This window comes from Pan paniscus, chromosome 9, assembly GCF_029289425.2.
Source record: "Pan paniscus chromosome 9, NHGRI_mPanPan1-v2.0_pri, whole genome shotgun sequence".
NCBI classification, from domain to species: Eukaryota; Metazoa; Chordata; class Mammalia; order Primates; family Hominidae; genus Pan; species Pan paniscus.
This window is the reverse complement of record NC_073258.2, coordinates 85,831,547-85,858,347: the sequence shown is the minus strand read 5'-3', so window position 1 is coordinate 85,858,347 and position 26,801 is coordinate 85,831,547. Positions and strand designations below refer to the sequence as shown.

General features: G+C 35.1%; 1 protein-coding gene across 10 annotated transcripts in view; it reads left to right on the top strand.

The window, feature by feature from the left end:
• DLG2 (discs large MAGUK scaffold protein 2) overlaps window positions 1–26,801 on the top strand; it is a 2,166,992-nt gene that overhangs the window by 693,255 nt on the left and 1,446,936 nt on the right. For 2 of the 10 annotated variants that reach the window (XM_034934124.3, XM_034934123.4), the window contains exon 1: window positions 4,652–5,001. The exons of 7 other annotated variants lie outside the window; for them this stretch is intronic. In XM_034934124.3, the coding sequence (XP_034790015.1) occupies window positions 4,960–5,001 (42 nt within the window). In that variant the 5' untranslated portion in view covers window positions 4,652–4,959. Of the gene's footprint in view, window positions 1–4,651; window positions 5,002–26,801 lie in introns of those variants that run through there. One more of the 10 variants, XM_057299341.2, reaches the window with a different exon arrangement.

Sequence of the window (26,801 nt, the reverse complement as noted above, 5' to 3'; positions counted from 1 at the left end):
ATAAAGTTAATTTTTATACCTGTGCTCTGGAGTTGATATCTTCCTATTTTTTTGTGAGAGCCAAAGCCATCAATTTTCCTCTCTTTCTTCAGAGCAGTGATTCTCAAACCTTAGCTTACTTGAAAATCACCTGGAGGGCTTGTTAACACAGATACCTGAGCCACATACCTAGTGTTTTTGATTCAGTAGGTCTGAGGTATGGAGAATTTCTATTTCTAACAAATTCCTAACTTATACTGATGCACCTAGCCCAAAGACTGCACTTTGAGTACCACTGCTCTAGACTTTAGAGAAAAAAGTTGGCAAATTACAAGCTAAGAAATTGTGTACATTTTTAAATGGTTAAAAAATCATCATAATAATATTTTCTGACGTGAACATTATATGAAATTCAATTTTAATGTTTATCAATAATAAAGTTTTATTGGAACACATTATATAATGTCTGTTTAAGTAGATATTTATGTAGGCTACTTTCTCTCTACAACATTAAAATCGAGTAGTTGTGACAGATTGTATGGCTTACAAGCCTGAAATATTTATTATCCGGCCATTTACAGAATCAGTTTGCTGACCCCTGCTCTAAGGCAGTAATTCTCAATCCTAGCTGGACACTGGAATCACTTGGGGAGCTCTATAGAATACTGATTCCTGATTCCCACCCTCAGAAATTCTGACTTAATTGGCCTGTAGTACAATCTAGAGAATCCTTAACATATAAACTTACCTAATTTGTCCTATCTAAAGAAAACAAAACAAAAAGCAAGGTATCTAACAAAACTACTCTATCTACCTATAAGAACTAGATAGTCCAGTCTCCTTATTTTATAGATTAGGAAAAAGATGCCTAGCAATATGAATTATTTGTCCATATTAAAAGAGGGTGTTGCTATTATTATATTTGTAACAAATTGTAGTTGCATATTGCTTTAATATTGAAAACTTTTTTTATAATCCAGGTTATATTTTTTAAAGTATTACATGCCCACTGTTAAAAATACAAGCCAAATATATGTAGATAGGTTTAAATTCAGTGCATAAGGTGAAAATCAACTAGTCCAATTTTCTTGATAGTCACTTTTTCCATTTGGGAATCAAGGTAGTTGGCTTGTATTTAAGGGTCATGCTTTAAGAAAAACAAACATACACACTAGAATTACATGCATTACTGGGAGATGTTCACATTCAGAGAGACACTCAGATCTAAGATCAATTCAGAAATTGATAGATTCTTATTTCTCCTCTCACAATCATTCCCTGACTTTTGCTCATGGAGTGCAATGGGGTAAATCCCCTCACAGTTTCTAGTATTTCCTTCTTCCCTATATCTGTATTTCTCTCATTTACTGACAGGGGATAGTTGGATAAGTTGTTCATTGTGAATGATTTCCTATAGTATAGAGGTATAAAATGAAAACTGTCATGCATCCCTTCCTAAGCCAATAGCAACACTGTTAAAATTTTACACATGCACAGACACACACACACACCCCACACCTCTCCCTACAAGTGTATGTAAATATACAAATACAAATAGCCTCACACAATATCAGTTCTTTTGCAAACTTATTTTTACATATAATATTATATATAACTTGGACATCTTTCCACATAAGAATATGTATATATATCTTATATTCCTATGTTATGAATAAACTGTAATTTAAAGAAATAAATTCCATACTGATGGATATTTTAGATACACATACACACATATATCTGGGATAAATTCCTGAAAGTTGAATCGCTACATCAATCATAATTTGCCTCTTTAAATATTTGATAGATAATTCCAAACTACCTTCCAAAAAGTTTTTACCAATTAATGCATCTCCATAAATACTTGATGTGTCAATTTTAATAACCTTTTCTAACTTTTATGTTTTTTCTTAAATATGAGGTTGAGCATTTTAAATGTGTTTTGTGGTCTTTTTGTGAATTGCTACTTTATGTTCTTTGAGTGCTTCATTCAGTTTTATATTTTCTCTTAGTGATTTGTGAAAGTTCTTTGTATATTAAAACAATTCCCAATGGAATGTGTTGTAAATAGTTTCCCAGTTTGTTGTTTGTCATTGTGTATAATTTACCCAAGGAGAAGTTTTATATTTTCATATAGTCACAATTGTCTATCTTTTCTTGCATGGCTTCAGGCTCCTGTATTCCAATATTATGCAAAACCAAATCTGTGTTTTCTTCTAATATGTTTACAGTTTCAATTTTTATACTTAAATCATTGATCCTTCCAGAGTTTATTTTGATGGCAGGGTTCATCATTAATATTCTCATTGGACACTATGAGATACATGTTATCCCCATTTTACAAATGGGAATCTGGCATGGAAGTGATTTTCCAGGACTACTCACTTGCAGTATGGAAGCCTAGACTTACTCTATTGCCTACAAAAATATGCATAGGCAGTTATAACTTTCTTCTACTATAGCAAATGTTATTCTTCTTGCACATATACTGTTCTGCTGAATTCCTTGCCTTAAAATATGGAATATTCTTTAGTGGGACATTGCCATTGTAGTTAATGCCCCATTTCCTGCATCTATAAAATGAGAATAGTAAGTTGGCTATCCTAGTCCACTTAAGAAAATTAGGCAGTAAATCTACAGGTATAGCCCTGGGATTTTGTAGGCTAGACAGGTATACTCAGGTGTTTTAAAGAAGTTTTTAAGGCTAAGGGCCTTTTTAAAAAAATGTATACACATTAAAATGGTATCTAAAGCCCTGTTAGAAGTCCTCCCTGATAGCCTTGACAGGGAAACCTACATGTACTTCTTCACCTGTAACTTGTTTCATTTAATCCTTGCTTGCGAGCTGTTCTGAGATTTGTAACATTTTCCAGTTCTTTTTGGTCTTTCTCTCCTGGGCCATCCAAATATCCTGGCAACTACTAAAATAATATTAATAAAATATGTAAATTTCCTTTTCCCAACTTCTAATGGAAAAAAAATGGTACTTATTCACAGGTTGAATAAAGTAGGTTTTTAAAAGTTCCTCTGAATCCTCAGTGGAGAAAGGCATTTTTAAGTTCTTCTATGTTTTGCATAGCATTGAGTTGTTATATTTGGGTTCATTTATTAGGAAGAGCTGCAGGAAATGTGACCTGCTATAACCTTGGGAGGGGAAAGTGTTATTAACTGAAATACTTAGTTTTGCATTTAAAGTCCGTAAAAAAAGTTGTGGAATGATGAGAGCTGGGCATCCATGTCGATTTTTTTAATGTCCTGGAAGTCACTGGTTGTGTTGTAAGTGCTTATAATTTGTAATTACCTAGGCTCCTAAGACAGACGGAACTGGAAATCAAAATAAGTGGCTGCCTTCTCTTACGTTGCCAAAGGATCTCCAGCTTAGGATAAGACTGCCTTTTTCTTCCTAAAAAAAGGCACAAACAATGACAGCCCAAAATAGCTATTTAGTCAGAACTGACGACACTTTCTGAATGCTTGTCATTAAGAGAGAAATAGAAAATCCTGCTTTTCTTCTTCCTTTAATTTCTCTCCCTGAAATACCTTTCTTCCTCCTGAAGCTGCCTCACCTCATTGCCCAGGAGAAATGCCCAGTAACTCTGATGGTGCTTCAGCACTTCTGCAGGCTCCAGAGGGGAGGTGGCTTATGCAAAGCATATTAAAGAAAGATCCTAAAAGTCATTGCAGCTTTTTCTAGTGAGTTATGCTGATCTTCCCTGTTGCTGGAAGCTGATGGGGAGCATCGTGGCAAAGACATAACCACTTTTTTTCCTCCCACTATTTTTGCTGCAGTGAGAACTGTTCATTTCTGCTTGCATTTTGCCAGATAGCTTTAGAATTCTAGCTGAGAATCGGCTTCCCAAGGCTGGAAATAAGGGTATAGCACCCTAAATTGTACTTTGTCCTTTTGATTAAGTAAAAATTGAGTTAATTTGCAGCATCCGGTGCCTGACAGGAATGACAACAGACAGAAGGATCTGACGGATGTTTTTAATTTTTTTTTTTCCTTATGGAGTTATAGGGGCAGAAGCTTTTATTTTTCTCTCTTGATCTCTCCCTTCTGGAGCCTGCTGAACATTTTACATTCAGCAGCAGTTGCTACTGAATCTGAGGTTATGTTATCCCCTGAAATCTTCTGTCTCCATTTCAACCCCATCTCATTACTGATTGTCATGTACCAATAAAACATAGTTTTGGAAAATTGGCCACATCATTTTATTATGGAGTCTGGCAACTTTAGATAGCTCTAAAAGATGTAACAGGGCAGGGAAGTAGGAGAAGGTGGTACTTCTCAGTCCTTTAACCACAGATCACCCCAGAGGAACCCAGTTCACATTTTAGGGGACTTTATGTGACAATGATCCTTTGGTCCTGGTCCTATTCCACATGGAGAAGCAGAATGAGACATGCTTGCAGTGATTTGTAGTATTTGCCAAACAGGGTGCTGCACCAGAATAGCCTGGAATATAGTGCAGAGCTCATATTAAACCTCCAAAGGAAGAAGGGTTTCCTCTTCATTTACAGTCTGCGATGCGATCCCATTGTAAAGTATTTAATAGGATAACACCGGGGCTCTCCAGAAATATAAGTAACTCATTGGTTAAATTTCAATTCTTCACCTTTCCCCCCCTCCTTCCTGAGTGAGCTCATTCCCCCCTCCTTCTTCTTCTTTTTTTTTTTAATCCAGTGATTTAAAATGCTAGAAGGAAAAGCAACTGAGGTCTTAACTTTCAGACGCTGAATTCTCATCTAATTGAAATTACTGGGCATAATGCTATATATAGCCAATGAAGAGATTTTGAGCTCTCACTCAGTGCCTTCAAGACATGTCGTTTTGTAGTCAGAGAAAACAGAGATCAATGCATTTTCAAACTGACAGAGGGAACGGATGCTCTTTAGTAGCACATGCCCAGGATCGTGTGTGTGGGGCTTGCGCTGTGCTGAGAAGCTGAATACCGGTCCATATGCTCCTTATTTACTGCAATGTTCTTTGCATGTTACTGTGCACTCCGGACTAACGTGAAGGTAAGAGGAGGCGAGCCGGCAACTGGGCACAATATACATGTTAAACCAGCTGCAGAAAATGTCTACCTTGTGTAGCTTCAGGACTTTTCAGATTGCTGGCTGAGCAGGCAGATTATTACAGGTGGTTGCAAAGGCTTTGTTTTATTGTTGCCGTGCAGCCTCGCTGGGGGAGCATGTTGGAACGCTGCTGTGAAGTGACCTTCAGGTTTAACTGTTTGTAATTCAGGTTCACGCTCATAGTTGGGGGGTGGAGAGGGGGGAAGAAAAGATGAAAATTATTTAGGTAGGCCGGAACCAAGAAATCAGAGAAGGTAAAAAGCTATAAAGCATGCTTTTAATTATGATTTTGTCTTTCTTTTAAAAAGTGCTGTGAGCTTCCTGTGTTCTTGCAGCTGAATTGTTTAAGAGCCGGGGGGTTAAATCTAGTGACTGTAATGGCATTAGATGTGATCTGTGGGATACCTGACCATCCTGTGCATATCAACAAATGATTTTCACTGGAAATTGGTGATACTGATTATACAAATCGTCAGCTCTGGGTGGGCTGGTTGCTTCAGCTGCGTGGGCGCTGCTGTCCCGCTGTTGTCACCCCACTGACATTCACTTGCTGTAGCTAATGAGCCTCTGAAGTTGAGCCCAAGTTTGGGAGATTTACCCCTTGTCACGAACAGGGCATTATTATTGAGAAGGTTTTCTGACACTGTGTTCATTCAGCACTGAGCCGGCCAGACCAGCTGTGGAATTCCAGTTGCATAATTTAAGTGAATTACATCCTTGGTTAACAGTTTAAGCTTATATTTCTTGGAGAAACAAGTCCAAAAGGAAAGTGATTGCCTTTGAGAAAAAATAATTAAGAGGCAGTTAAGACAACCTAAAATAGGAATCTTTTTTTTTTTTTTTAAAGTCAATATAAAGTGTTTCCCCTTTTTATTTTACTAGGGGAGTGTTTTAATGTGTCTGGGTACTAAAGTTTCATTTTCTGTGTTTGCAAGTTTTATTAAAGAACTCCCTGCTGCTCACTCTTTTGTAAGCCTTTCTGTTTTCTATTTGAATTTCAAACAGGTAGGTATTTATGTTTTGATGACCAATTCTTTTACAACTACAACCTGGAAGCATTCTGTGGATCATTTTGCAGAGTTCTATAGAATTTGCTTTTTACTACTTTTAAAATGAACTTTAGCAGTCAATTTTCCTCCATGTATAAGATGTAGACAGTAAACAACATGAAAAAAATAATTAAAAATATGAAAAGTGTGCCCAAATATCATCTTGGATTTTCTCTATTATCATCTTCTGTTCCAAAGTATGGGTATGACATGCATTGTTTTGTAAACTCAGTAAATTGTAAATGTTTTCCCTCCTCATCTTTTTGAAAGGAGAAAAGTACTTTATTCAGAGGAAGCTCCATAAATAATTTAGATAAAGAGATAACAATTGTTTTGCTATTTCATTGTTATATTTTGGAAGTGCAGGAAAACTTAAGTCCAAAGTTCCTTTCATAATGGGCTTTGGGAAATTTCTTTTTACTCTTACCTACTAACAGTCATCTTTATGAATTTAGCTTTACATTTTTCTCATTTAAATTCATAAGCAAAGTAATAAAAGCTTCACTAACAATATCTTAACTAAATTCAGATTACTTTTGAATAATAAATTCCTAGTACTTTGGCTAATCTGTACTGAGATATACTTCTTATGTATTGATTGATAGAAATTGAGACCATATGCATTGCCACAAACAGCATATATAACCTTCCTTTGAGTAGATTAGTTTTAATTTGAATTATGCTTCTACCTTTTCAGTAATTAGCTCTTGCACTTCCTTAGATAATTCATAATATTTTAGGGTTATCTTGTCTTTCTGAGACAGCAAGTTTTGCCAAAGAGTTTGCAGTTCATTTGCGGTCTATTATTTTATCACATTGATGCAATCAAGTTTCATCTAATATTTTTATCTATTTTGACTTTTGTTTTATTTTATTTATATTACATTTTAAAAGTGTTTGCTTTTATTTCTATTGTTACAAGAACTACTTATCACTTGGTTCTGTTGAATTCTCTCTTATGGTATATAGTTTCTCATGTTTTAACATGATTTAACATGATTCTTGTTACAGTTATCCAAAACTTTAAGATGGTTAAAATTCAAAGGATAGAAACATTTTTCGTCTTTTTTTCTCTGCACACAATAGACCACTAATGTCATGATCTTTTATTCTAGAATAAACTTTTTTGTTAATTGGACCTTTATAAAATATAACAAAGAATTTTATTGAGAGTGGTATGTTTTAAGATATTTCATATATTTTTATGTAACAAGTCATTGAATCTGGACCACTAGTATAGACACACACACACACACACACACACACATATTTACAAACATCAGAATGTGACTCCTGGGTCACCATTTATTCATTCATCTATTACAATTTTTTGAATGACATCTATGATTTATGCACTATGTTAGAGTCTTGGAAACTAGGATAGATAGAAACAGTGCTTGCTTTTAAGAAGCTTCCAGTCGGAAAAAGACACAGACTATAAACAAATAAATGCTTTGAAGTATTTCTGACCCATAATGGGCATCTATGCAGGGTTTGTTGTAGGAGAAAGAAACAAGCAAACAAAACAAACAAACAAAATCACAGGCTAATTTTACCTGGACTAATCAAGAAAGGTTTTGCTGTGAGGTCACTTTTAAGTTGAATCTTGACAGCTAATGGACTTCTGCCAAGCATCTTGGAGTAAGGAAGGCATGCTGGGTAAAGGGAGTGGCAAAAGCATGGAGCTAAGAAGCAGAGCACTTCAAAGAGCTGCAAATAGTTTGAAATGGTTAGAACATGGGTTCTTACAAGGCTGAAGAGTGAAATAATGGGTAAATCATAAAAGAAAGATAAACCAATGCTGTGAGAATTGACTGAGTGGTCATCACAATCTAACTCTTTGTAAATTGTTTTACTTTGCTACCTATTTTCTGGAAGGAGAGCTTTCAACAGAAGGAAATGAAATGAATGAAAACTTCTAATCAATGTCCATTATTTATGTCCTGTGTTTTCTTGTTAGTTTTAAATAGAGTTTGATAAAGGTTCACATTACATTGGCTTGGGTTTTTATTTTAACTTTTTACAAAATATGATATAGTTTTACAAAATACAATTTAGTTTTAGTCTACTCACTAAAAAGAAGCAATGTGATCATCACGTACACAGTTCAGTTTCCATCTGAAATTGTCTATATTATAGGAAAAGTGCCTCTTTAATGAGAAAATATGCAGGAAGCTTGTTGCATCAGATGTCTGTATCATTTTGTCTTTGGAAATGGATCAATTTTTGAAGGTAATGATACTGACGATAATTTTCTAAATAACTTTATCTTCCTCATCGCACTATTTCCCTTTTTTCATTGCTACTACAAACATACCCACATGTACACTCACAAACCCACAATCCCTGAAATATGAATTGCAAGTATTAGACCTATAGCACAGGTAAGAAAACTAAGGTAGAGAGAGGAAATGACTAGTTACTCTGTTCCACAGTGTGTCAGAAGCAGAGTCTCTTGAGCGTTGACTTATTACTCTTTAGAGTAAATCCTGCTGCCTACTGCATATATTCAAGAATTCTGCTCCTTTATTTTTAAAATTTACTGAGCATAAGTACAATAACTTTTAAGAAAAAGAGTGTAACAGAATGGTTTTAAAGCATGGATTTTTGGGATTTCAAAAGAACTACATTTGAACTTGTCTTCCCCATTTATTGCATAGCTTAAGAAAGTTTAGTTTTTTCTCATCTGTAAAAAAGGTTTAATAATAGCTCTTAGCTGTTATAAGCAGTAAGTTAGATAAGGCATGTGAACACTATAAAAAGTTCTTAGACTATAGTAATAACTCGATCAAATTAACTCATCATTGAGAAAATGAAGACCACCAAGTAGCAGTAAGGCTTCAGAGTTGCCTTCAATAAGAATCACATTAGAAATTGGGCTCAATTAAAATATGGCTATAATTAATTAGAAACACATTTAGGTATAATATTTCCTGTCCCACCATAATAACCATCACAATGACATATATACATATTCACATGTTAGCTCCATGGAACCTGGAGTTCTAGTTGTTTTGTTCACCTTTATATCATCAGCACAAAGAACAATGCTAAGTACACAGTAGGTACTCAAAAGATACTTTAAATGAATGCATTAAGCGAATCTCACATTTCTTTTTTATTCACTCAGCTTCTTTTCAGATTATTTGTTTATCTTAATGCTGGTTAAATTATTTTGAGAGAAAGAAAAAAAGGAAGAAAAAACCTCATAGCCTTTGAAGTCATATAGGCTTCAGTTTGAATAGTACTGGATTTGCCAATTGCAAACCACTTACACTAAGTCACATACTCTTTTGGATCTGCTCAGCCAGGTTGTACAGCTAGTTTGGAGGGAGTCAATAATTCACACTAAAACAATTTATTGAAGCCTAAACACTCTAGAATTCAGACATTTATCATGCTAATTTTCACCAGGTTTATTCAGTGAAATTGCTCTTTTCCAAACACCCCACCCTCTCTGCCCCGATCATTTTCTAGAGTTGTTTTCCTGTGATGGGAATCCTTTCTCTGCATTGACCATATTTGTCTAAATTCTGTCCTTCCTTTAATAAACAGTACAGGGTGTCTATATCTATCTTCCAAGAACTGGAACCCAGTCACACTAACTCCAGTGCTTTATCTCTCCTTTGACTTAGTGAGTACAATTTCTCCATCATTTATGGCAATACATCTTATACTGCCTTATATCATAACTTGCATTATTATTTTATACTGGTAGTTAATTTTGCTTATGTTTGGGTATTGCCCTCACCCCAACTAAATTTTAAGAATTTTGAAGACAGGAGCTATAAACTATTTTCTTGATTTTTTCCTTACAGTTTATTTATATTTAGGAATTCAAAAAATGATCAGTGGACTAATTGAAAGGGAAACTTCCAGAAACTCTGTCTCCTTATGCTGCTGACACCTACTCTTTGCTAGATCCTATGATGTGTCCCACATATTGATGCTTTTAATAAACACATAATTTGTTGTAGGCAGGACTTGGAATTATGAATCACAATGTATGGACAGTTCGAGTAACACCTATGGCTCATAACAAGTCAGAGATGGTACCTCTTAGGGTTCCAGTTGAATAACTATCTCTTTTAGGATACCTATAACGTATTAGTTCCTTACTGGACTCCTTTAGTATGGTCTCCAAATGGTTGTGAGCCATTTGGACACCAATTTGGTATATTGGGTTTATAATATCTAAGCCTACTTAACGTGTTAGATTTACAATTTCTAACAAAGCCCATTAACTCAAAACTTAAAAAATTAAACAAGGAGTTAATAAGTAAAGGATAAAACAACACATTGAACAATAACAATAATAGCTACCATTTGTCAAACTCTTAGTATGGACCCTAGACTACATCAACAAGTTTGAATGTATTTTCTCAAAATGCTTCCCAATGACCTAAGATTTATGCATTTTGATCATTATTATTTTATATATGAGGAAACTAAAGTTTAGGGAACACAAATAACTTGCCTAATATTACAAATATTAAGTGCCAGTGAAGTCACCTTCTAAACCAAGTCTGTTCCACTGGAAACCTTTTTAGCAATCTACCTAAATAGATAATATAGATATGAAAACTACAATGAATATGTTACAGACATCTCAAATCTTTTTTTAAAATTAGGTAAGGAATTAAGTAAACTATAAAATTGCATATGTCTTACATAGCATGACCTTGCCATTCCTTTTCTTGGCTTCTTTCTAATACATGTTGGCCAGAGTCAGGCCTGAGGCTTTCTTTTGTATTCTGCGTTCATCCTTCACCAAATATTTGATATGGTACCTATTATGGGTCAGGCACGGACCTAGGTGTTATAAATAAAGGGTAAAATAAAACAGACAATAATCTCTACCCTCATAGAACTTATTGCTAGTGAGGTAGGTAGAACATAAGACAGTTAAGTAAAATACATAGTACATAGTGATAAGTGCTAAGTCAAAAAATCATGGAAGGATATTGGAAGTGTGCATTGGGGGATGGGTTGGTTTAGAGTTTTAGATAAGATGGTTAGTGAAGGTCTCACTGAGAATATGGCTTGGAGTAAAGACCTAAAACACATAAACAAAATATACACGTTGGAAAAGGTAACAGAAAGTGCACATGCAAAGGCCCTGAGCTAGAAGCCTGCCTGGCATGTTAGGGAACATCTAAGAAGCCAGTGTGGCTGAAGAGAGAAAGGTCAAGAGCATGTCACAGTGAAAAGATCGTGTAGGACTTTCCCAGTGAGATGGGAAGCCAGCTGTGTTTTGAACAGAAGGGTCACATCATTTAGCTAACATTTAAATAGGATCACTCAGGTTGCTATGTTGAAAAGAGACTTTAAGGGAGCAAGGGCAGGAGCAGAGATACCAGGTAGAAGTTCCTGCAGTAATCCAGGGGAAATATGTTGAAAACTTAGATCAGATGGGTGCCAGTGGGACTGGGGACAAGTTGTTCAATTCTGTATATAATTATAATTTTTGATATCTATCTTCTTGTCTTTTTCGACACTGATATCGAGTCCTCCTTAGGTGTGGTGTGTGGGTTTTCAGCTCTGCTGTATTAATTAGAGAAAAATACTTTGATAAGTAATTACCATGCCATTTTACTGCTTCTTAATCCTCTGAACATTTTTAGAAGGTAGGTTACCCTAGATTTGAGTCATATGTATACGTTCATGATTTCCTTTTCTTTTGGTCTCAGTTCTTCTGATCCTCAGGGGATGCTGCCCTAGTTCTTAAATGAGTCAACTATAAGCTACTTGAGGGCAGGAACTGTGTCTCTTATATGTATTTTTGTACCCATTGCCTTGCACATGACAAATGATTAATAAATATTTGAAAATAATGGACTGAATGAATGAATGTTAGCCATTCAGAAAGCTGGAAATATTTTATAAAGTACCTCTTTGGACTGGATGTGTTACCACCAAATAAGAATAGATGCACAACAAGGAGAGTTTCCTCTCTAATGAAAAATTAAGATTAATTAATCTCTAATTAATTTCCTCTCTAATGTTCATTATGATAGTATGTTTCCAGCATCAGAATCTTAGGAAAGCAGCCTGGGAATCTGAAAATGACCCTAGGTAAACCATTCATAAAACAAGTTTGGAAAACACTGTCATATAGCATATGTTTGGAATTCTCAAGTGTGTTCAGAAATTGCTATGTGTTAATAGTTGCTTAAGTAACATATAGATCCAAAGATTTTCCAAATGCTGGATTGCAACATGCAGCAAGAAATAAATTTAAAATTGCAACTCAGTATGTTTTAAAAAGCAATACTTACTTTTACCAAAAGTTATGCATTGTGATATTTTCCATTCCAACTTTTAACAATTTCTTTCTTTTTTATAATGTTGGTCAAGATTAAATGTATTATAATCAGAAAAATAATTGGGGAAATACAATTCATATTGACCCGCTTAAAAGATTCTTTCATTAACCTTCTTTATTGACTTTGAAGGGGTGTAGAATGGGTCATAACTCATAATTTGAAAAACACTGTAACATGTTCCCTGCCTTAAGAAAAATACAACCTCAATTAGGAATATGCAAATGAAAAGATGATGAATTACAACAGTCAGACAACACTAAGAAGCCAACACTAGGGCTTCTCCATATAGCCTGGTTCATTTGCCGATTAGCATATTCATCTGGGAATTCATAGATCGGTGCTTACTTCCTTGTCCCTGGCCTTTGGGATTTAGCCTACCCACTTACATACCTCAATATTCTTAATAATAATAACTAATGTTTGTTTAGTATTTATGATGAGTCAGGCACTGTGTACATCACTCATTTCATCTTCACAATAACCCCAAGAGAAAGTTTTCTATTAAACCTATTTTTACATGTGAAAGGACTGGGCCATGGAGGTTTAGAGCCTTGTTCTGGGCCTCACAGCAAGTAACTGGTGAAACCACAATAAATGCTAGGCTCGGCACCAATGCTTAGGACAGGCCAGTGCCTCGAAAGGACTGCTTTGCATCCATTTGGTTTTGATGACTTCATTGGGCATTCCTCACCCTTATTAGACTTAGGTTCCCCTGACTTGAGTGTGTCACAGTTTCTTTCATTAGCCAGGACCCAGAAGAATTCTTATGGGCCTGATAACCTATATTCTCCCATGGATCTGGGGTCAGGGTTGGGGTGCTTATACTTAGAAGACTTCATAACAAATTGAAGTTTGAGCATCCATTGAAAGAAATCTATTTGCTAATATCTGCACTTAGTATTAATGCAGTGAATATGGTAATAAAACTCCCCACGATGAAGTGATATTGTACTGTGTCTTGAGGAACCTAGCTCTTGAGAATTGACAAGAGAAAAGTAGACAATAAAATAAAAAGTCATTTGACCATGGGAGGGTCTGGCCTTAAATATTTCTCAAATTTCAGCTGGAGGTTTTGTTTTTTCTTTCTGTGTAGACTTTGGCACTTTCAAAATAGGCAGAATTTGAAAGAAGCCAAGGGAATACCTTTCTTTAAAATGAAAGTTAGATGACTAGTGGGAGGCTTATTTTGAGTTTTTAAATTTATTTGTTATTTATTTCTATAGGTATAACTAGATTTACAACTTTAAAAAGGTACACATACATTTATTTATTTTAAAAGTGTCTAATTCATTTTTCAAGGAGTACTTACATTGGAAGAGGAAACTGGCCCAAAGGAGTTTACAGTGAGCCTGGATGGGAGGGAGTAAGGGAGATTTCTGAAATGGACCTCTGAATCTTGGCGCAAATAAAAGAGCCCTTTGCATTTGTGTTGGATGTTTAGTTGACTAATTTATGAACTGCACTTTTTCAGACTCGTTAGGAAAAGTAAACTAATGAATCAGTTTTAAGTGGGTCAGAATGCATTATATTTTTCAATGTTTTTAACATAAAAGTAATACATGTTTATTATAGAAATTATAGAAGTACAGAAAATGACAAAAATGTATACTTCTTCATATCCTTGCTATTCATATATAGAAATGTATATTCTTTTATCCTATATATGAATGCATGTCTATTGGATTAAGATGTATTATTTGTCATGTGTTCTTGCTCATACTATGTGATAAGAACATTGTCATGTCATTAATAATTATTCATAGGCTTCTTTTTAAAGTGGCTGCATAATAGGGAAGCTTTTTTATTCTCTTTTTGAAAAGTAAATAAATACAGGTAAGCAGGGACTGAAAGCATTATTTTTCTTGGACCATTACTTTTCAGCAGAGGATAGAAAGCTTTCAAGTGTAACCTTGGAATAGCTTTGAGATGAGATACAGTTGGGAAAAAAATATATATGGTGAGTCTGAATTTCAAAAGGATAATTGCCATTGTAGTTCTAACAGGGGAAAAAATACATACTTCATGCACAAGTTTCTCTAGCTAGTCTCCTAACATTGTCTCAACACCCAGTCCTGCCAAATAATGGCTTTGAGCTGGGGTTTTAATGATTGTTTTAAACAGAAGCCAACCAGACAATTTTCTTACTATCACTATTCTCCCAGGCACTTAGATTGAAAACATTGAAATCATTTTTACTCTCCAGAGACCATGGAGAGCTAATTAATCCACAAATCCTGTAGAATCTACCTGTAATTTCTTCTACTTTGTCTCTTTCTGCCTCTCCTTTCCTCAGTGGAGGCTCTCATTTTTTCTCACTGTGTTGCCCCGGGAAACATTGTGACTGGCTTCCCTAATCTCCCTCTGTACTCTCCAAATTTGTCCTCCCCATATTGGCACCAGACTTATTTTTGTTAAATACAGATAAGAACTGGCCATCCATTTCTCTGTTCAAGAGCTTATGTGTTTCTCACTGCCTTCAAAATTTTCATCCTCATGATGGCCTCAGTCACTTTCCATCATTACCTTCTGCGAGACCTACTGTAACTTCATTCAGTCCACACAGCCAGAATCAATTCCAGCTATACTTCCCATCCACTGCTCACGCCATATAGGAGATGTGGAAAAACTGGGGTGTTTGGTAGAAAGCCTGGGTTGAAAATCCGTCATCTCCATTTACAAAGTAGTCTGCAATGCTTCTAGGTGAGCAAATCAGTTTTTCTGATGCTTAATTTCAAGATGGTGTAATTGAAATGATTAGTAATGATAAGAATCTACCTTGTATCATGAGCAAGGCTTTAGACAAAAAAAGCCCCAGATATATGCAAGATTCATTCAGAAGATGTTAAAATATTTCAGTAAAGGCCGGGAGCAGTGGCTCACGCTGGTAATCCCAGCACTTTGGGAGGCCCAGGCGGGCGGATCACGAGATCAGGAGATCGAGACCATCCTGGCTAACACGGAGAAACCCTGTCTCTACCAAAAAATACAAAAAAGTAGCCGGGCGTGGTGGCGGGTGCCTGTAGGCCCACCTACTCGGGAGGCTGAGGCAGGAGAATGGCGTGAACCCAGGAGGTGGCGCTTGCAGTGAGCCGAGATCGAGATCGCGCCACTGTGCTCCAGCCTGGGCGACAGAGTGAGACTCCGTCTTAAAATAAATAAATAAATAAATAAATAAATAAATAAATAAATAAATTGTGAAAGCCAAGGAAATGTTAAACTGAAGCAGTGAAGGTTAGCTTTAAATTTGGTGGTTATCTCAAACTGGCTTATGTAGCTGAACATTTCCTTATGGTATACTTTGGATCCCAAGAACATGGGCTAGGACCTAACTCCTTTGTAAAATTTTGGGATATTGATGATAAAATGATGCTTAGTCTTACAGTTGAGGAGATGAAAAAAATTAACTGCAATATCGGCAGTTACATATCTCCCAGCCAAGACCTCTACATAATATACAATAGTAATCATCTAAATATAACCACTCCCCAAATTGCTTGGGAAACCAATCACAAAGTTTGCATTAATTGTTTCTTTGGTGCATAGAGGTCACTAATCCTGAAAAGATTTAGATTAATTACAGAATAATGGAGGAAAGTAAACTTTTTAATTAATATTTTTATGTTAAGATATTTGTACACATTCGGATTTATATATATTTGTGTTTTTAAAGATAATTTGCCAGATTAGAACATTTAACAGATCGGTGTTTGGATGTCAAGGAATTGATTTTGACTTGCAATTTTAAGATTAAAGATATTTTAAAAACCTAATCATTTGTAAGTTGTATTGGAACATGTAAAAAAGCTTAAAATGTTCACACTTTGTTTTATTAATATTTATTAGATTTAAAAGAATCAAATAATTGAGAAGTTTTTTGTTGTTTAGATAAAATGCTTTTAAAATTTTAATATATTAAATTTATAAATACAGGTTAAAATATTTAATGGGATATAATTAAGTCATAAAACTCCCTTAATGATGATTGTAAAAAACTTGATAGATTTATAAGTAAAACAGTACAATTATGAATTAAAATTTAAAAGTTAAGCAACATGTAGGCTTTTGAATTTATAACTTTACAAATTAAATATGAATTTCACAAGGGAAAGAGCTCCACATAATCTTTTCTGTCCAAGAAAGATGCCTTAAAACAACAAAGTATTAACATTGCACCTTATTGGGTTGTTATGAAGCATAAACAATATAACATGTGGGATTACTTTGTAAATTCTAGAATATTATAAAAATATTAATAATTATTTTTCATTCTAATTGCTTTTGCTTAATCTGTCACTTCAGTACAGAAAAATATTTACCTTTCCTTTCCTCTACATAATAATTGTCTTGTCCTTCCAGACCCTGCCATCTAGTTTCTTCTCTAACATGGAACTTCTTTGTTTTCTATACATTTATTACTTTGTACTTCTAGTGTAACACTTAATACACTTTGCATTACTAGTGTAACACTAGTATATCCCTTGTTTTGGAGATGTTTATATCTGCTTTTCTTTACCAGAATGTGAATTCTGTATCTTTTGTTGTTGTTGTTGTTGTTGTTTTTTCTTCCTTTTTGTGGAAGGGAATCTCGCTATATTGCCCAGGCAGGTCTCGAACTCCTGGGCTCAAACTATCCTCCTGCCTCTGCCTCCCTGACAGCTGGGATTATAGGCGTGAGCCACTGCACCTGGCCAAATTCTATCTTTTCCAGTTCATTTGTTAAAAGTAAACATTAATTGAGTCTCTCTTATGGGCTAAACACTGTATTCTGTACAAGGGCCAGAGTCATTAATAAGAAATGTTATTTGTGTCTGTATGTAATGGGTAATAATGAATTATTAAATTTTTATTTATTAAAGTTAATTTGATTTGAAGTAAAAAAAATCATTCCGTCTAAAAAATTTTATAATACAAATTTCTAGGAAAGCATTTGACTAGTTCAAGAAAAAAATTCAGGTAATGAAAATAGCAGATAAGAAAAATTCAAAATACATTAAAGAAAAATTGAAGCTTCACCAGTATAGCACTTACTTTTTCCCTTAGGCCTAAAACATTGTTTTCATTCTTATAAACAATTTGGAAGATAGTTTTGCAGAAATGTTTGGAGCAGTAGAGGCTGAAGGAGGGTAGAGGTTGGTTAGACAAGGCGGTTGATCTTTAATCACTCAGTCAGGGATGTCTGCCCATTCTCATTAGGAAGATCTGCTGCCCACCTCCAATTTCCTCCCTTCCTTCCAGTCCACTGCAGTCAGCAAGGCTGTTTTCCTTTTCCTTTTGTCCAGCAGTCAATAACATTGATTTTTACAGCACTAGGTGATTCTCACCTCTTCCCTCATTATCCCCTCCTTCAGGGCTAAACAAAGCCATGTTCCCTGAAGTGCAGCACAATCTGCAGAGCCTGTAAAACCAAAATGGCCAGAGGCAGGATGTAGGGATTTGGCTGGGTAAGCGGGGGATGGTCAGTACCATCAAATCTCATGGGAACATCCTGGGCAGAATATTTTTGATATAGTCTTAACTTAAGGGGTAATATATCCTCCAGAGGAAAAACGCACATAAAATGTCTATCTTGTTCACTGCAATTTCACTGAGTAGTGAAAGCCCTGAGATCCTGTTTCCATGTATAATTCTTACTGAGCCTATTCGGATAGATAGACACTACTCCTGGGGAAGAGGCCACCTATCAAAATGGGTCAAAAGAGCAGTAGTACATAATTGGGCCGTAGATGACCAGAAGAAATTGCAGAAGAAAAGAATGTACTCAATGATTGCTTTTTGCATGCTAGAAATTTCTTAATTTTTATTTATTTTAATCATGATTAAAACCTGTCAGGTGAGGGTTACTGCCCCCACTAAACAGATTCTAAAACTGAAACTTAGAAACGCAAATTAGCATACCCAAAGTCACATAGCAAGAAAATGGCAAAGCTAGTCTTTCTATACACACAATTCTGTCTTCCAGAACTGCAGACTTTTCTTTCTGAGAGTTTATATAAAAGCTATGATAATTAAAAAGAGTGGAAACATTACCCCTCTGTTTAAAGATCAAGGGAAAGATACTGGAATTTGTTTTGATTCAGTAATCTTGTAAAGAAATGAGCAAAAACGGTTTTGTAGCTTAGCTAAGGAAGAGCAGGAACAGAGAGAAACCTCAAATACTATTTAGGAAAGATTTAGCCCAGGCTGGTTAAAAGGTGCATCGATGCAGGGTTTCAAAGACGAGAAAAGAAATTTCAGGTTTCTGGACTATTCAGACCATGATTGCTGTGGAATTACATGTGAACAAGTAGAGTTAGCTTTAGTAACCCTGCCACTTAAGTCTTATAACCCTAGGTTTGAATTTATTTCTACCTCTTACCAGCTGTGTGATCATGAGCTAGTTATTTAGCCAGTCTTAGCCTTTGTTTCTTCAACTGTAAGATGGGATACTAATGTCGATCATATAAACAAAGATTTTGTTGAAAAACTTATATGTTGAAAGCATATAAGTGCTTATATGTTGAAATATGCTTTCAACATATGTTTTTCAACAAAATCTTTGTTTATATGATAGACATTAGCATCCCATCTTACAAGCCCTCCATGGTGTCTTATACATAAAAAAAATCTGATTCAATGGTAGATTCCTTCTTTTCTCAGTGATGTCCCACCCTTCCCCACAACATAATGTGAAAACTAATTCCCAGTCTTTCTTTCCGATGAGGTCTAAATAAGGGCAATGTTACTACTCACAGGGGAAACTTTCTGAGAATCAAAGCCTTAAAAATCTGTATCAAATTCAGCCATAACAATAAATTTCAAGTCTAAACCCTCATGTGGAAGAGAAATATGGATGTCCCTAGGGCTATCCAGCAGCTTCTGAAGACACACACTTTAGTCGTACTGTCTGATAGAGTAACCACTGGACACATGTGGCTGTTGAGCACTTGAGGTATTGGTAGTCTGAACTGAGATGCATTGTAAGTGTAAAAAACATATTGAATTTTGAAGATTTAGTATGAAAAAATGAAGTATCTCATTAATCTTTATCTTTGATTATATGTTGAATTGATAATATTTTGTATATTTTAGTTTATATAAAATATAGTATTAAAATTGATCTTACTTCTTTTTTTCCACTTTTTTCAATGTGGCTACTAGAAAATTTAAAATTACATATATGGCTCTCATTTGTGGTTCTTATTATATTTTTTTTAGACATTGCTGTTGTGGAGGCTAAAGGGTAACTCGTTCTTTCCATGGATGGAGAGGCCCTTGACATTGATATTCTGAAAGGGTTTTTATAATCAGTGTGGTTTGTGCTCTTCCTCCCTATCTTGAGAAAGACAGATAGGATGGGTAAGAATCTTTCTAGCTCTGTAGTCCTGGATCTTGACACAACCATTGAATGCTAGATTTAAAAGGGAACTTTGAGATTCCAAGTTTCAACACTCAACTATAGTCCAAGGAGGTTAAGTGACTTGCCCAGAAAGCTAATGTCCAGCACTTTTTCCATTAAAATGTACAGCCTCTCAAGTGCATGACCACTCTTCTCAATATTTATATTGTCTTGGGAGAATGCAAACTCTGTCATTGGGTGCAGACAGGTTTTCTTGGAATGGAAATTTTTCTCCTCTGCCATGTTCTAAGTGGTCCCAGTGGAGAACCCTTATTTGACTTTCAAAATTATGTACTAGTATAATCTCCTCGGTGGATCCCTCCTATCCCAGGCAAAATTAGTTAATTTCTATTCTTCCTTCTTTACATAGCTCTATTTCAGCTCCGAAGAAACTGTTTTGTGTTGACTGACTCACACATAAACTCCTTAATTCCAGGTGCTTGTTTTGTGGGCTTAGCATCAGGCACATGGTAGGCCTGCAGTAAATATTAGTTTAATTGAACTGTTGTTGGGAAAACTCTCACAGACTCCCTTTGATATCCTGAATCTTCTTATTCTATTCTTGTTATTCAATTTCATTAAAATAGTAAACGAAACCCTCAACTTTCTCTTTCTTTACATATATATTTTTTCTCAATCACTCATACTTGGAAAATGCTGTCATGTTTTGGAAATATCATTCCTTCACTCTTTCTTAATCTCCCAGTTAGTCATATGTTGAATTGCCTCATCAAAGGGACCCTCTCTAAATAAATGAAGTCGGACTTGTCAGTCAGGGGCGGATTGAGTAGGCCTGAAGAAGCCATGATTCATGCAGTCTCATTTCCATGGTGTATGCCTTAAATGCCACATCTCCAGTTAGCAGTTAGTCTCTCATGAAAACAAATTCAGCTTTCATTCCTTTTGGGTTTTAAAAATTCTATTTTGAAATTTGTGTTAAGAATATACTCCTTTTGGCCTTTTGGCTTTCTCAAGGTGGGATTTAGAAATGACTCCATTTCACCAGAAAATTGATTATAAAACTTGTGTATACTGATACCCTCATTTTAGCATTAAACATCTACAACAGTTTAAAGAAGAAGGGAATGAATTTTTTAGCTTTCCATGCCTGGGATTCAGTTCTTTTCTCTCTTTCTATGCAGCTATGTCAGGATAGGAGATAATTTGAATATGGATAAATCCTAGCCCTAGTCCCTTGGCCTCACTATTTCCATTTTTTCCCCCGCCCACACTTTGCTAAAATATGTGTATTTCTTTGATTATTTGATTACTACATGCCTCCCTGATAGACTTCAAATTCCATGGTGGTAGGAACCATATGAGTTTTACCTACATTATATCCTTAGGAGTTATGGGCGTCATAAATGGTAGAAGGAGGCAAGCTTTTTTTTTTTTTTAATAAGCTGTCAGTTAATTGTCTCCAAATTATCATGTCTCCTGTCTCGTATGTTTTTATTTGATAATGTATCCATCATCCCGTCTTCCCTGACTTAAAGCACACTAATTATTGCCACCCCTTGGCTCTGTGTGTGTGTGTGTGTGTGTGTGTGTGTGTGTGTTAGCCTTGCTGTGGGTAATGGACAACACAGGTCAAGTCATCGAGTACTTTTTTCCCTGTCACACACATGTGCCCATACCTCACCTGCTGTATTTTGGTGTATGTTAAAAGTTAATTTTTTAGGGATGTAAAAAACAAAAACAAAAACAAAAACTTGTTTTTATATTAGTTCAAGATAAAGATTTAAAAAAAGGAAAAAAGGGAACTTAACTCTGTTGTTCAAGAAAATAAAAATTATAGAGTGTATTCCTAAGGTAAATATTTAAAATTATATTTGACTGATCATATATTCTAGCTATGCCATGTGACTCCATTAGAGCAATTATTTGTGCTGAATTTGCTAAACTAGGAATCTTAGTTTAAACTAGGCTTTAACTGCCAGATGAGGTTTATACAAGGCATTTTTAATCATTGGTGTGATTTGCTTATACTTTAGACAATCTGGAAGCGGTACTAAAAACCAATTTTAGGAACATGTTAAACTGTACCATGTGTATGCAATCAACAAAATCCAGACTTTGGGGAAGTCTAAAGGTCAAATGGCTCAGGCTTTTCAACAGATTAATAATAAGAAAAAGAAAGAGATGGAGTAAAAACCTGTAAAGTTTAAGAGACATAGAAAACTAAGCTATAGTGTTCAGGAATAGACTATAAAAAATACAAGAAATGGATTATTATAGAAGTCAGCCCATGCTTACTTTTGAAGGAAAGGAGGGTGTTTGATTGGCCTGAGGCACATGGAGACTTCTGTGGTGGCTGGCAAAGTTCCATTTATTGACGTGAGTGGTGGTTACAGGAGTTTGTGCTTAAATAATTCATCAAATCATACATTTCCTGTGGTTATCTGTGTCTGTTTTATTTTACAATACAAAAGGTTTTAAAATGCAGAAAAAAAGAGAAAATCTATTTTATTACCAATCTTTTTGTATTCCAAATTAAAATATCTCAGAAGTGTATTGTGTTAAGTCATAGAGTCTATTGGAGGCTGTCTTTTAATGGCAGAGAGAGAAAGCATTGGATACTTCATTCGGATATTAGATTTTACAAAATTCTTTGAGTTTTGAAAAGTATTTAACATTGGAGGAGAGACTAAAGAAGTAGAAAAAGAAGAACTTGTACACAGATATGTAAACCAATAGAAAAACTTCCAGATGTTTTTCTAAACAATTAAAAATTCAGGTCACGCCTGAAGTTTTAGGGCGCAGTGGCCCATACCTGTAATCCCAGCACTTTGGGAGGCTGAGATGGGAGAGTCACTGAAGCCAGGAGTTCAAGACCAGCCTGACCAACATGGTGAAATCCTGTGTCTACTAAAAATAAAATAAAATACAACAATTAACTGGGCATGCTGGTGCACACCTATAATCCAAGCTACTTGGGAGGCTGAGATAGCACCACTGCACTCTAGCCTGGGCGACAGAGCGAGACTCTGTCTCAAAAAACAAAACAAAAAATTCAGGTCAAGCCAGTTGGCTTTATAGAGATATACATTACAATGAGCCTAATAAACATCAGGGTGCTCATTAAAGTAAATTTCTCCATTATTTGCACCATGAAAATGTAAGAAATTGTGGTGTATTCAGACTTTGGCAGGGCCTTGGCAGGGAAATGGGGAGGAACTTTGTTCCATAAATGTTTATTTTGCCTTTTTTGTGTGTATTAGACACTGTTTTATTAAAACTTCACAATGATCATTTAAGATTGGTTTATTATCTATATTTTACAGATCAGGAAAAACTAAATGACGGAAATAGTTTCAATAGCTGGACTTAAAGGACAAATGGGATTCAAACCCTCAGTTATGGGCAGCAGAAAAGCCATTTCTAGCAAAAGAAGTAGCGTACGGCAATGTGTGACAGTAGGAAAGCATAGAAAACATTTAGGAAACAGTATAGTCTGATTTAGTTAAAAAATAAGATCTGAAAAAGTAAACGGAGGCCATATCATGAATATCGAGGTGAGCTTTCAGAGTGGAAAAGCAACATTATGAAGTTTTTGGAATATTATTTTGTTCATGATGCATCTGACAATGTAATTAGACAAACAAAGGGATATAATTGCAATTAAAATGAAATTTAAGAAAATGTAATCTTGAAGAAAAGGAAGTGTATCATTACACAGTAGGTAGAATATAGATAGAATTTGTTGCACCATTATGTTCCAGGGGAAATGGTGTGACATTTTAAGACTTGGTGCGTATGGGTCTAGTTGCTCTGCTAGAAGATTTCTATACTCTTATCAAGGGTATATGATGCCAATTTTAAAGAATTATTGTTAAAACTGAGTACTTTTGTTATGGTAATCTTTGTCAGTTCGGTTAAAAGTTTTATCTCAGTGTTGATTCACTTCTTACATTCTCAGTAATGTTGAACATTGCATAAGCCTATAGTCATTTGTATTTCTCCATTTGTAAATTGCCTTTCACATCATGTTATTGAAAAAACTGGAATTTTTTTCATTTATCTGTAAAACTTTTTTACATATTAAGAATAATAATGATTTTTATCACCTGTTGGAAATAATTTTTCTGAGGTGGATGTAACTTGCCTTTAATCATTATTGGCTATGAATCTCAATGAACCAAAAAACATTTCTGTGTATTGTGGCTCCTTTTACTTTTAATACTCTCTAAAATTTTATTCTTACTGAAACTTTTTGAAGTAGAGAAAGAACTGCACAACTATCCTAATTTTGTAGTTGAGGGAAATTATATTCGGCAACTTGACTCTAGCTTTACCTGTATGATAATATGACTTTTTGAAACATCTATGAAATGGAGATAACACTATATGTGTACATTACTTGATTCAACTAAGTTTGTGAACAATGCCAACTATCAGGGATATGAAGATGAGTAAGAAAGATTCCTGCCCCTGAGTAGCTTATATTCTTAAGGGCATACTGGTACCTATGTGCTTATACCATTATGATGATGTAAGCATACTCTATAGGAATGGTGGGGCCTTAGCTAACTACGCAAAGGGGTGTTGGGGAAATTTTCAACTCTTAAAGAATTAGTAGGAGGTAGGAGATATCTGTTAGTTAAAACATAAGGCGTGAAAGTGGTGAAAGATGCTGATCTTGTTTAGGAAATAGCATATATGTCTACTGTGTTCAGAGAGTAAAGAAGGGAAGAAATAATTTGGAGTAATCTTGTGAAGGTCTTTATATTCGCTAAAGGTTTAGAATTCATTCTCTTGTATGTTTTATAGTATCACCAGTTTAATTTTTCTTATGTCTTGAAATAGAGGAGTGTTCTGACCAGATTTGTGCTTTTAGGAAGACCATTTTCACAGGAGAGTTGGAAGATGGCCTGGGTATGGAATCAGAGAGGAAATGATGAAAAGAGTTAAGAAGCTTTTGTAATGCTTCAGAAAAGAAAAGGTAAAGGCTTGACCTATGAAAATAACTTGGGAAAAGGAAGAAAGAACCCTAATGAAGAAAGATTTAGGGGACTAAAAGTAAGACATTAAATATGAGCTATTATATGAGTTACGGGAGTGGCAGAGAGGGAGAAGCTGAGACTCATACATTCAGCTTGGATAGCGGAAAAGATTATGGTGTTATTAGCTATCCTAGAGAATTTCAGCACAGACCTGGAGAAGAAAATAACAGTTTGCACGTGTTGAGTACTATGGGTAAGCCCTGAGAGGCATTCAGTGGACAGCTATACATGCCAGTCTGCATCTCTGGTGTGAATAGCAAGCTGGAAATAGAGATCTGGCCATCATCACTATGTAAGTGGCAGTTGAAATCACAGGTGTGGATAACATTTCCCAGGGCAACTGTGAAAAGTGAAAGGAGAATAGCTACGGACAGAACCCTGGGGGATACCACCATTGTGGGGAGAGATGTTGTGAAGATCAGATTCTATATCTGAAAGCACTTTGAGTGATAATGCACTTTTTAGATATAAGGTATTATTATTAAGATTTTCGGCTTCTATAAGGGGATAGAGATAAGTGCTACCACATGATGCATTGAAGCAGAAGAATAATTGCCATTTTAACCTCAGAGGCATTGTGAAAATCTGTAAGCAGATTCTTTATAAAAACATTTCAAATGCTAAGGTAAAAGAAGCCTTTGTAAGACTAAACAAGAGCCAGAGTTCTTAGTTTTGCGGGTTCCAACTGTAGCCATGGATTTGCCATCTGGGAATTTGTAGTAACTGTAAGCAAGTATGTTGCCACTGAGTCATCTCCCATGGAGTGCTGGAGAAACAAGGCCTGCGTCCAGATTTCCATTCAAGAATTTTACAAAATTGCCTTCCAAGAAAGCCCAAGAGATTTTCATTAACAAGGTTAGCTTAAAATTTGTACATAGTTTTTTTTGAATTTGTAGTACTGGAGATATTTTTATTAGGGCAATAGGAAGAAAATTAAATAATTTCTTATTATAACCTATATGTTTATCTCCCAAAATATTTCCAGAATTCCTATATTTTGAATTTAGTGTTGCAAACTCAGCCTTCCTTTTTTTCCCCCCTTAATTCAACACTAAGAAAATGTTTAGTAAACTGTGTGGTACAATAGAAATGGCTATAGAATTTGGATTCAAATATATTAAGAGTTTGTTTTCTACTTTTGATAATTGTTGATGTCAAACTAGATTTTCATGAATGTCAGTTACTTCATCTGCAAAATGTGAGTAATAGCTAAATTACTGGTCTGCTGTATAAATCAAATGACCCTATAACAACATTTTAAGCTGTTAAAACACGTTATTAATATAAGGGAGTATCTAAATATAAAATTATAGTTAACTCTCTTATTCTGAAAGAAGTTTGATTTTAAAGATTTATTCTAGTTAATGGAGTAACAGAGTCTAAGATTAATTAACTTTCACCAAATGTTTAATCTTGAAAGATATTCATTTTTCTAAGTCTCAAGAAGAGGGAACTACGTGGAAAATTCCTGATTGAATATTGAATGTGTGGTATCAGGGCTCAAAACCAACTTATCTCTTTAGTAAAGTGCGTGAGTAACTTGGCTATGGCATCTCTTATCCCACTGATTGTCAGGATATATTGCGGAGACCTAGCTCTCAGTTTCATTAAATTCCTCATCCCTTCCTTCTCACCCTGTGACCCTCCTGAAGCCTTGGGCTTACTAAAAGAAGATTCTCAATGACTACTACTCTAGTTGCTCCCACTGAAGATTGTTGTAATTTCTCATAGCATTTATCATGTGGAAATATATATTATGGCTATTGTTGGGGATCTTTTCTAGTAAGCTGAAAACATGGTGTCAGAGGGTATGTCTTCACTTTTAAATGGATTTTTAAATGCCTATTAATTGCTTTTTCTTTTACATTAAAAACATTTTATTCTACCTTTTATTTTGTTATCTAATTTACATATGAACTCACTAAGTATCTGAAAGAGGAAAAGAAGAATAAAAGAAAGACTGGAAGGAAAAACATGAACTTTAGAGAAT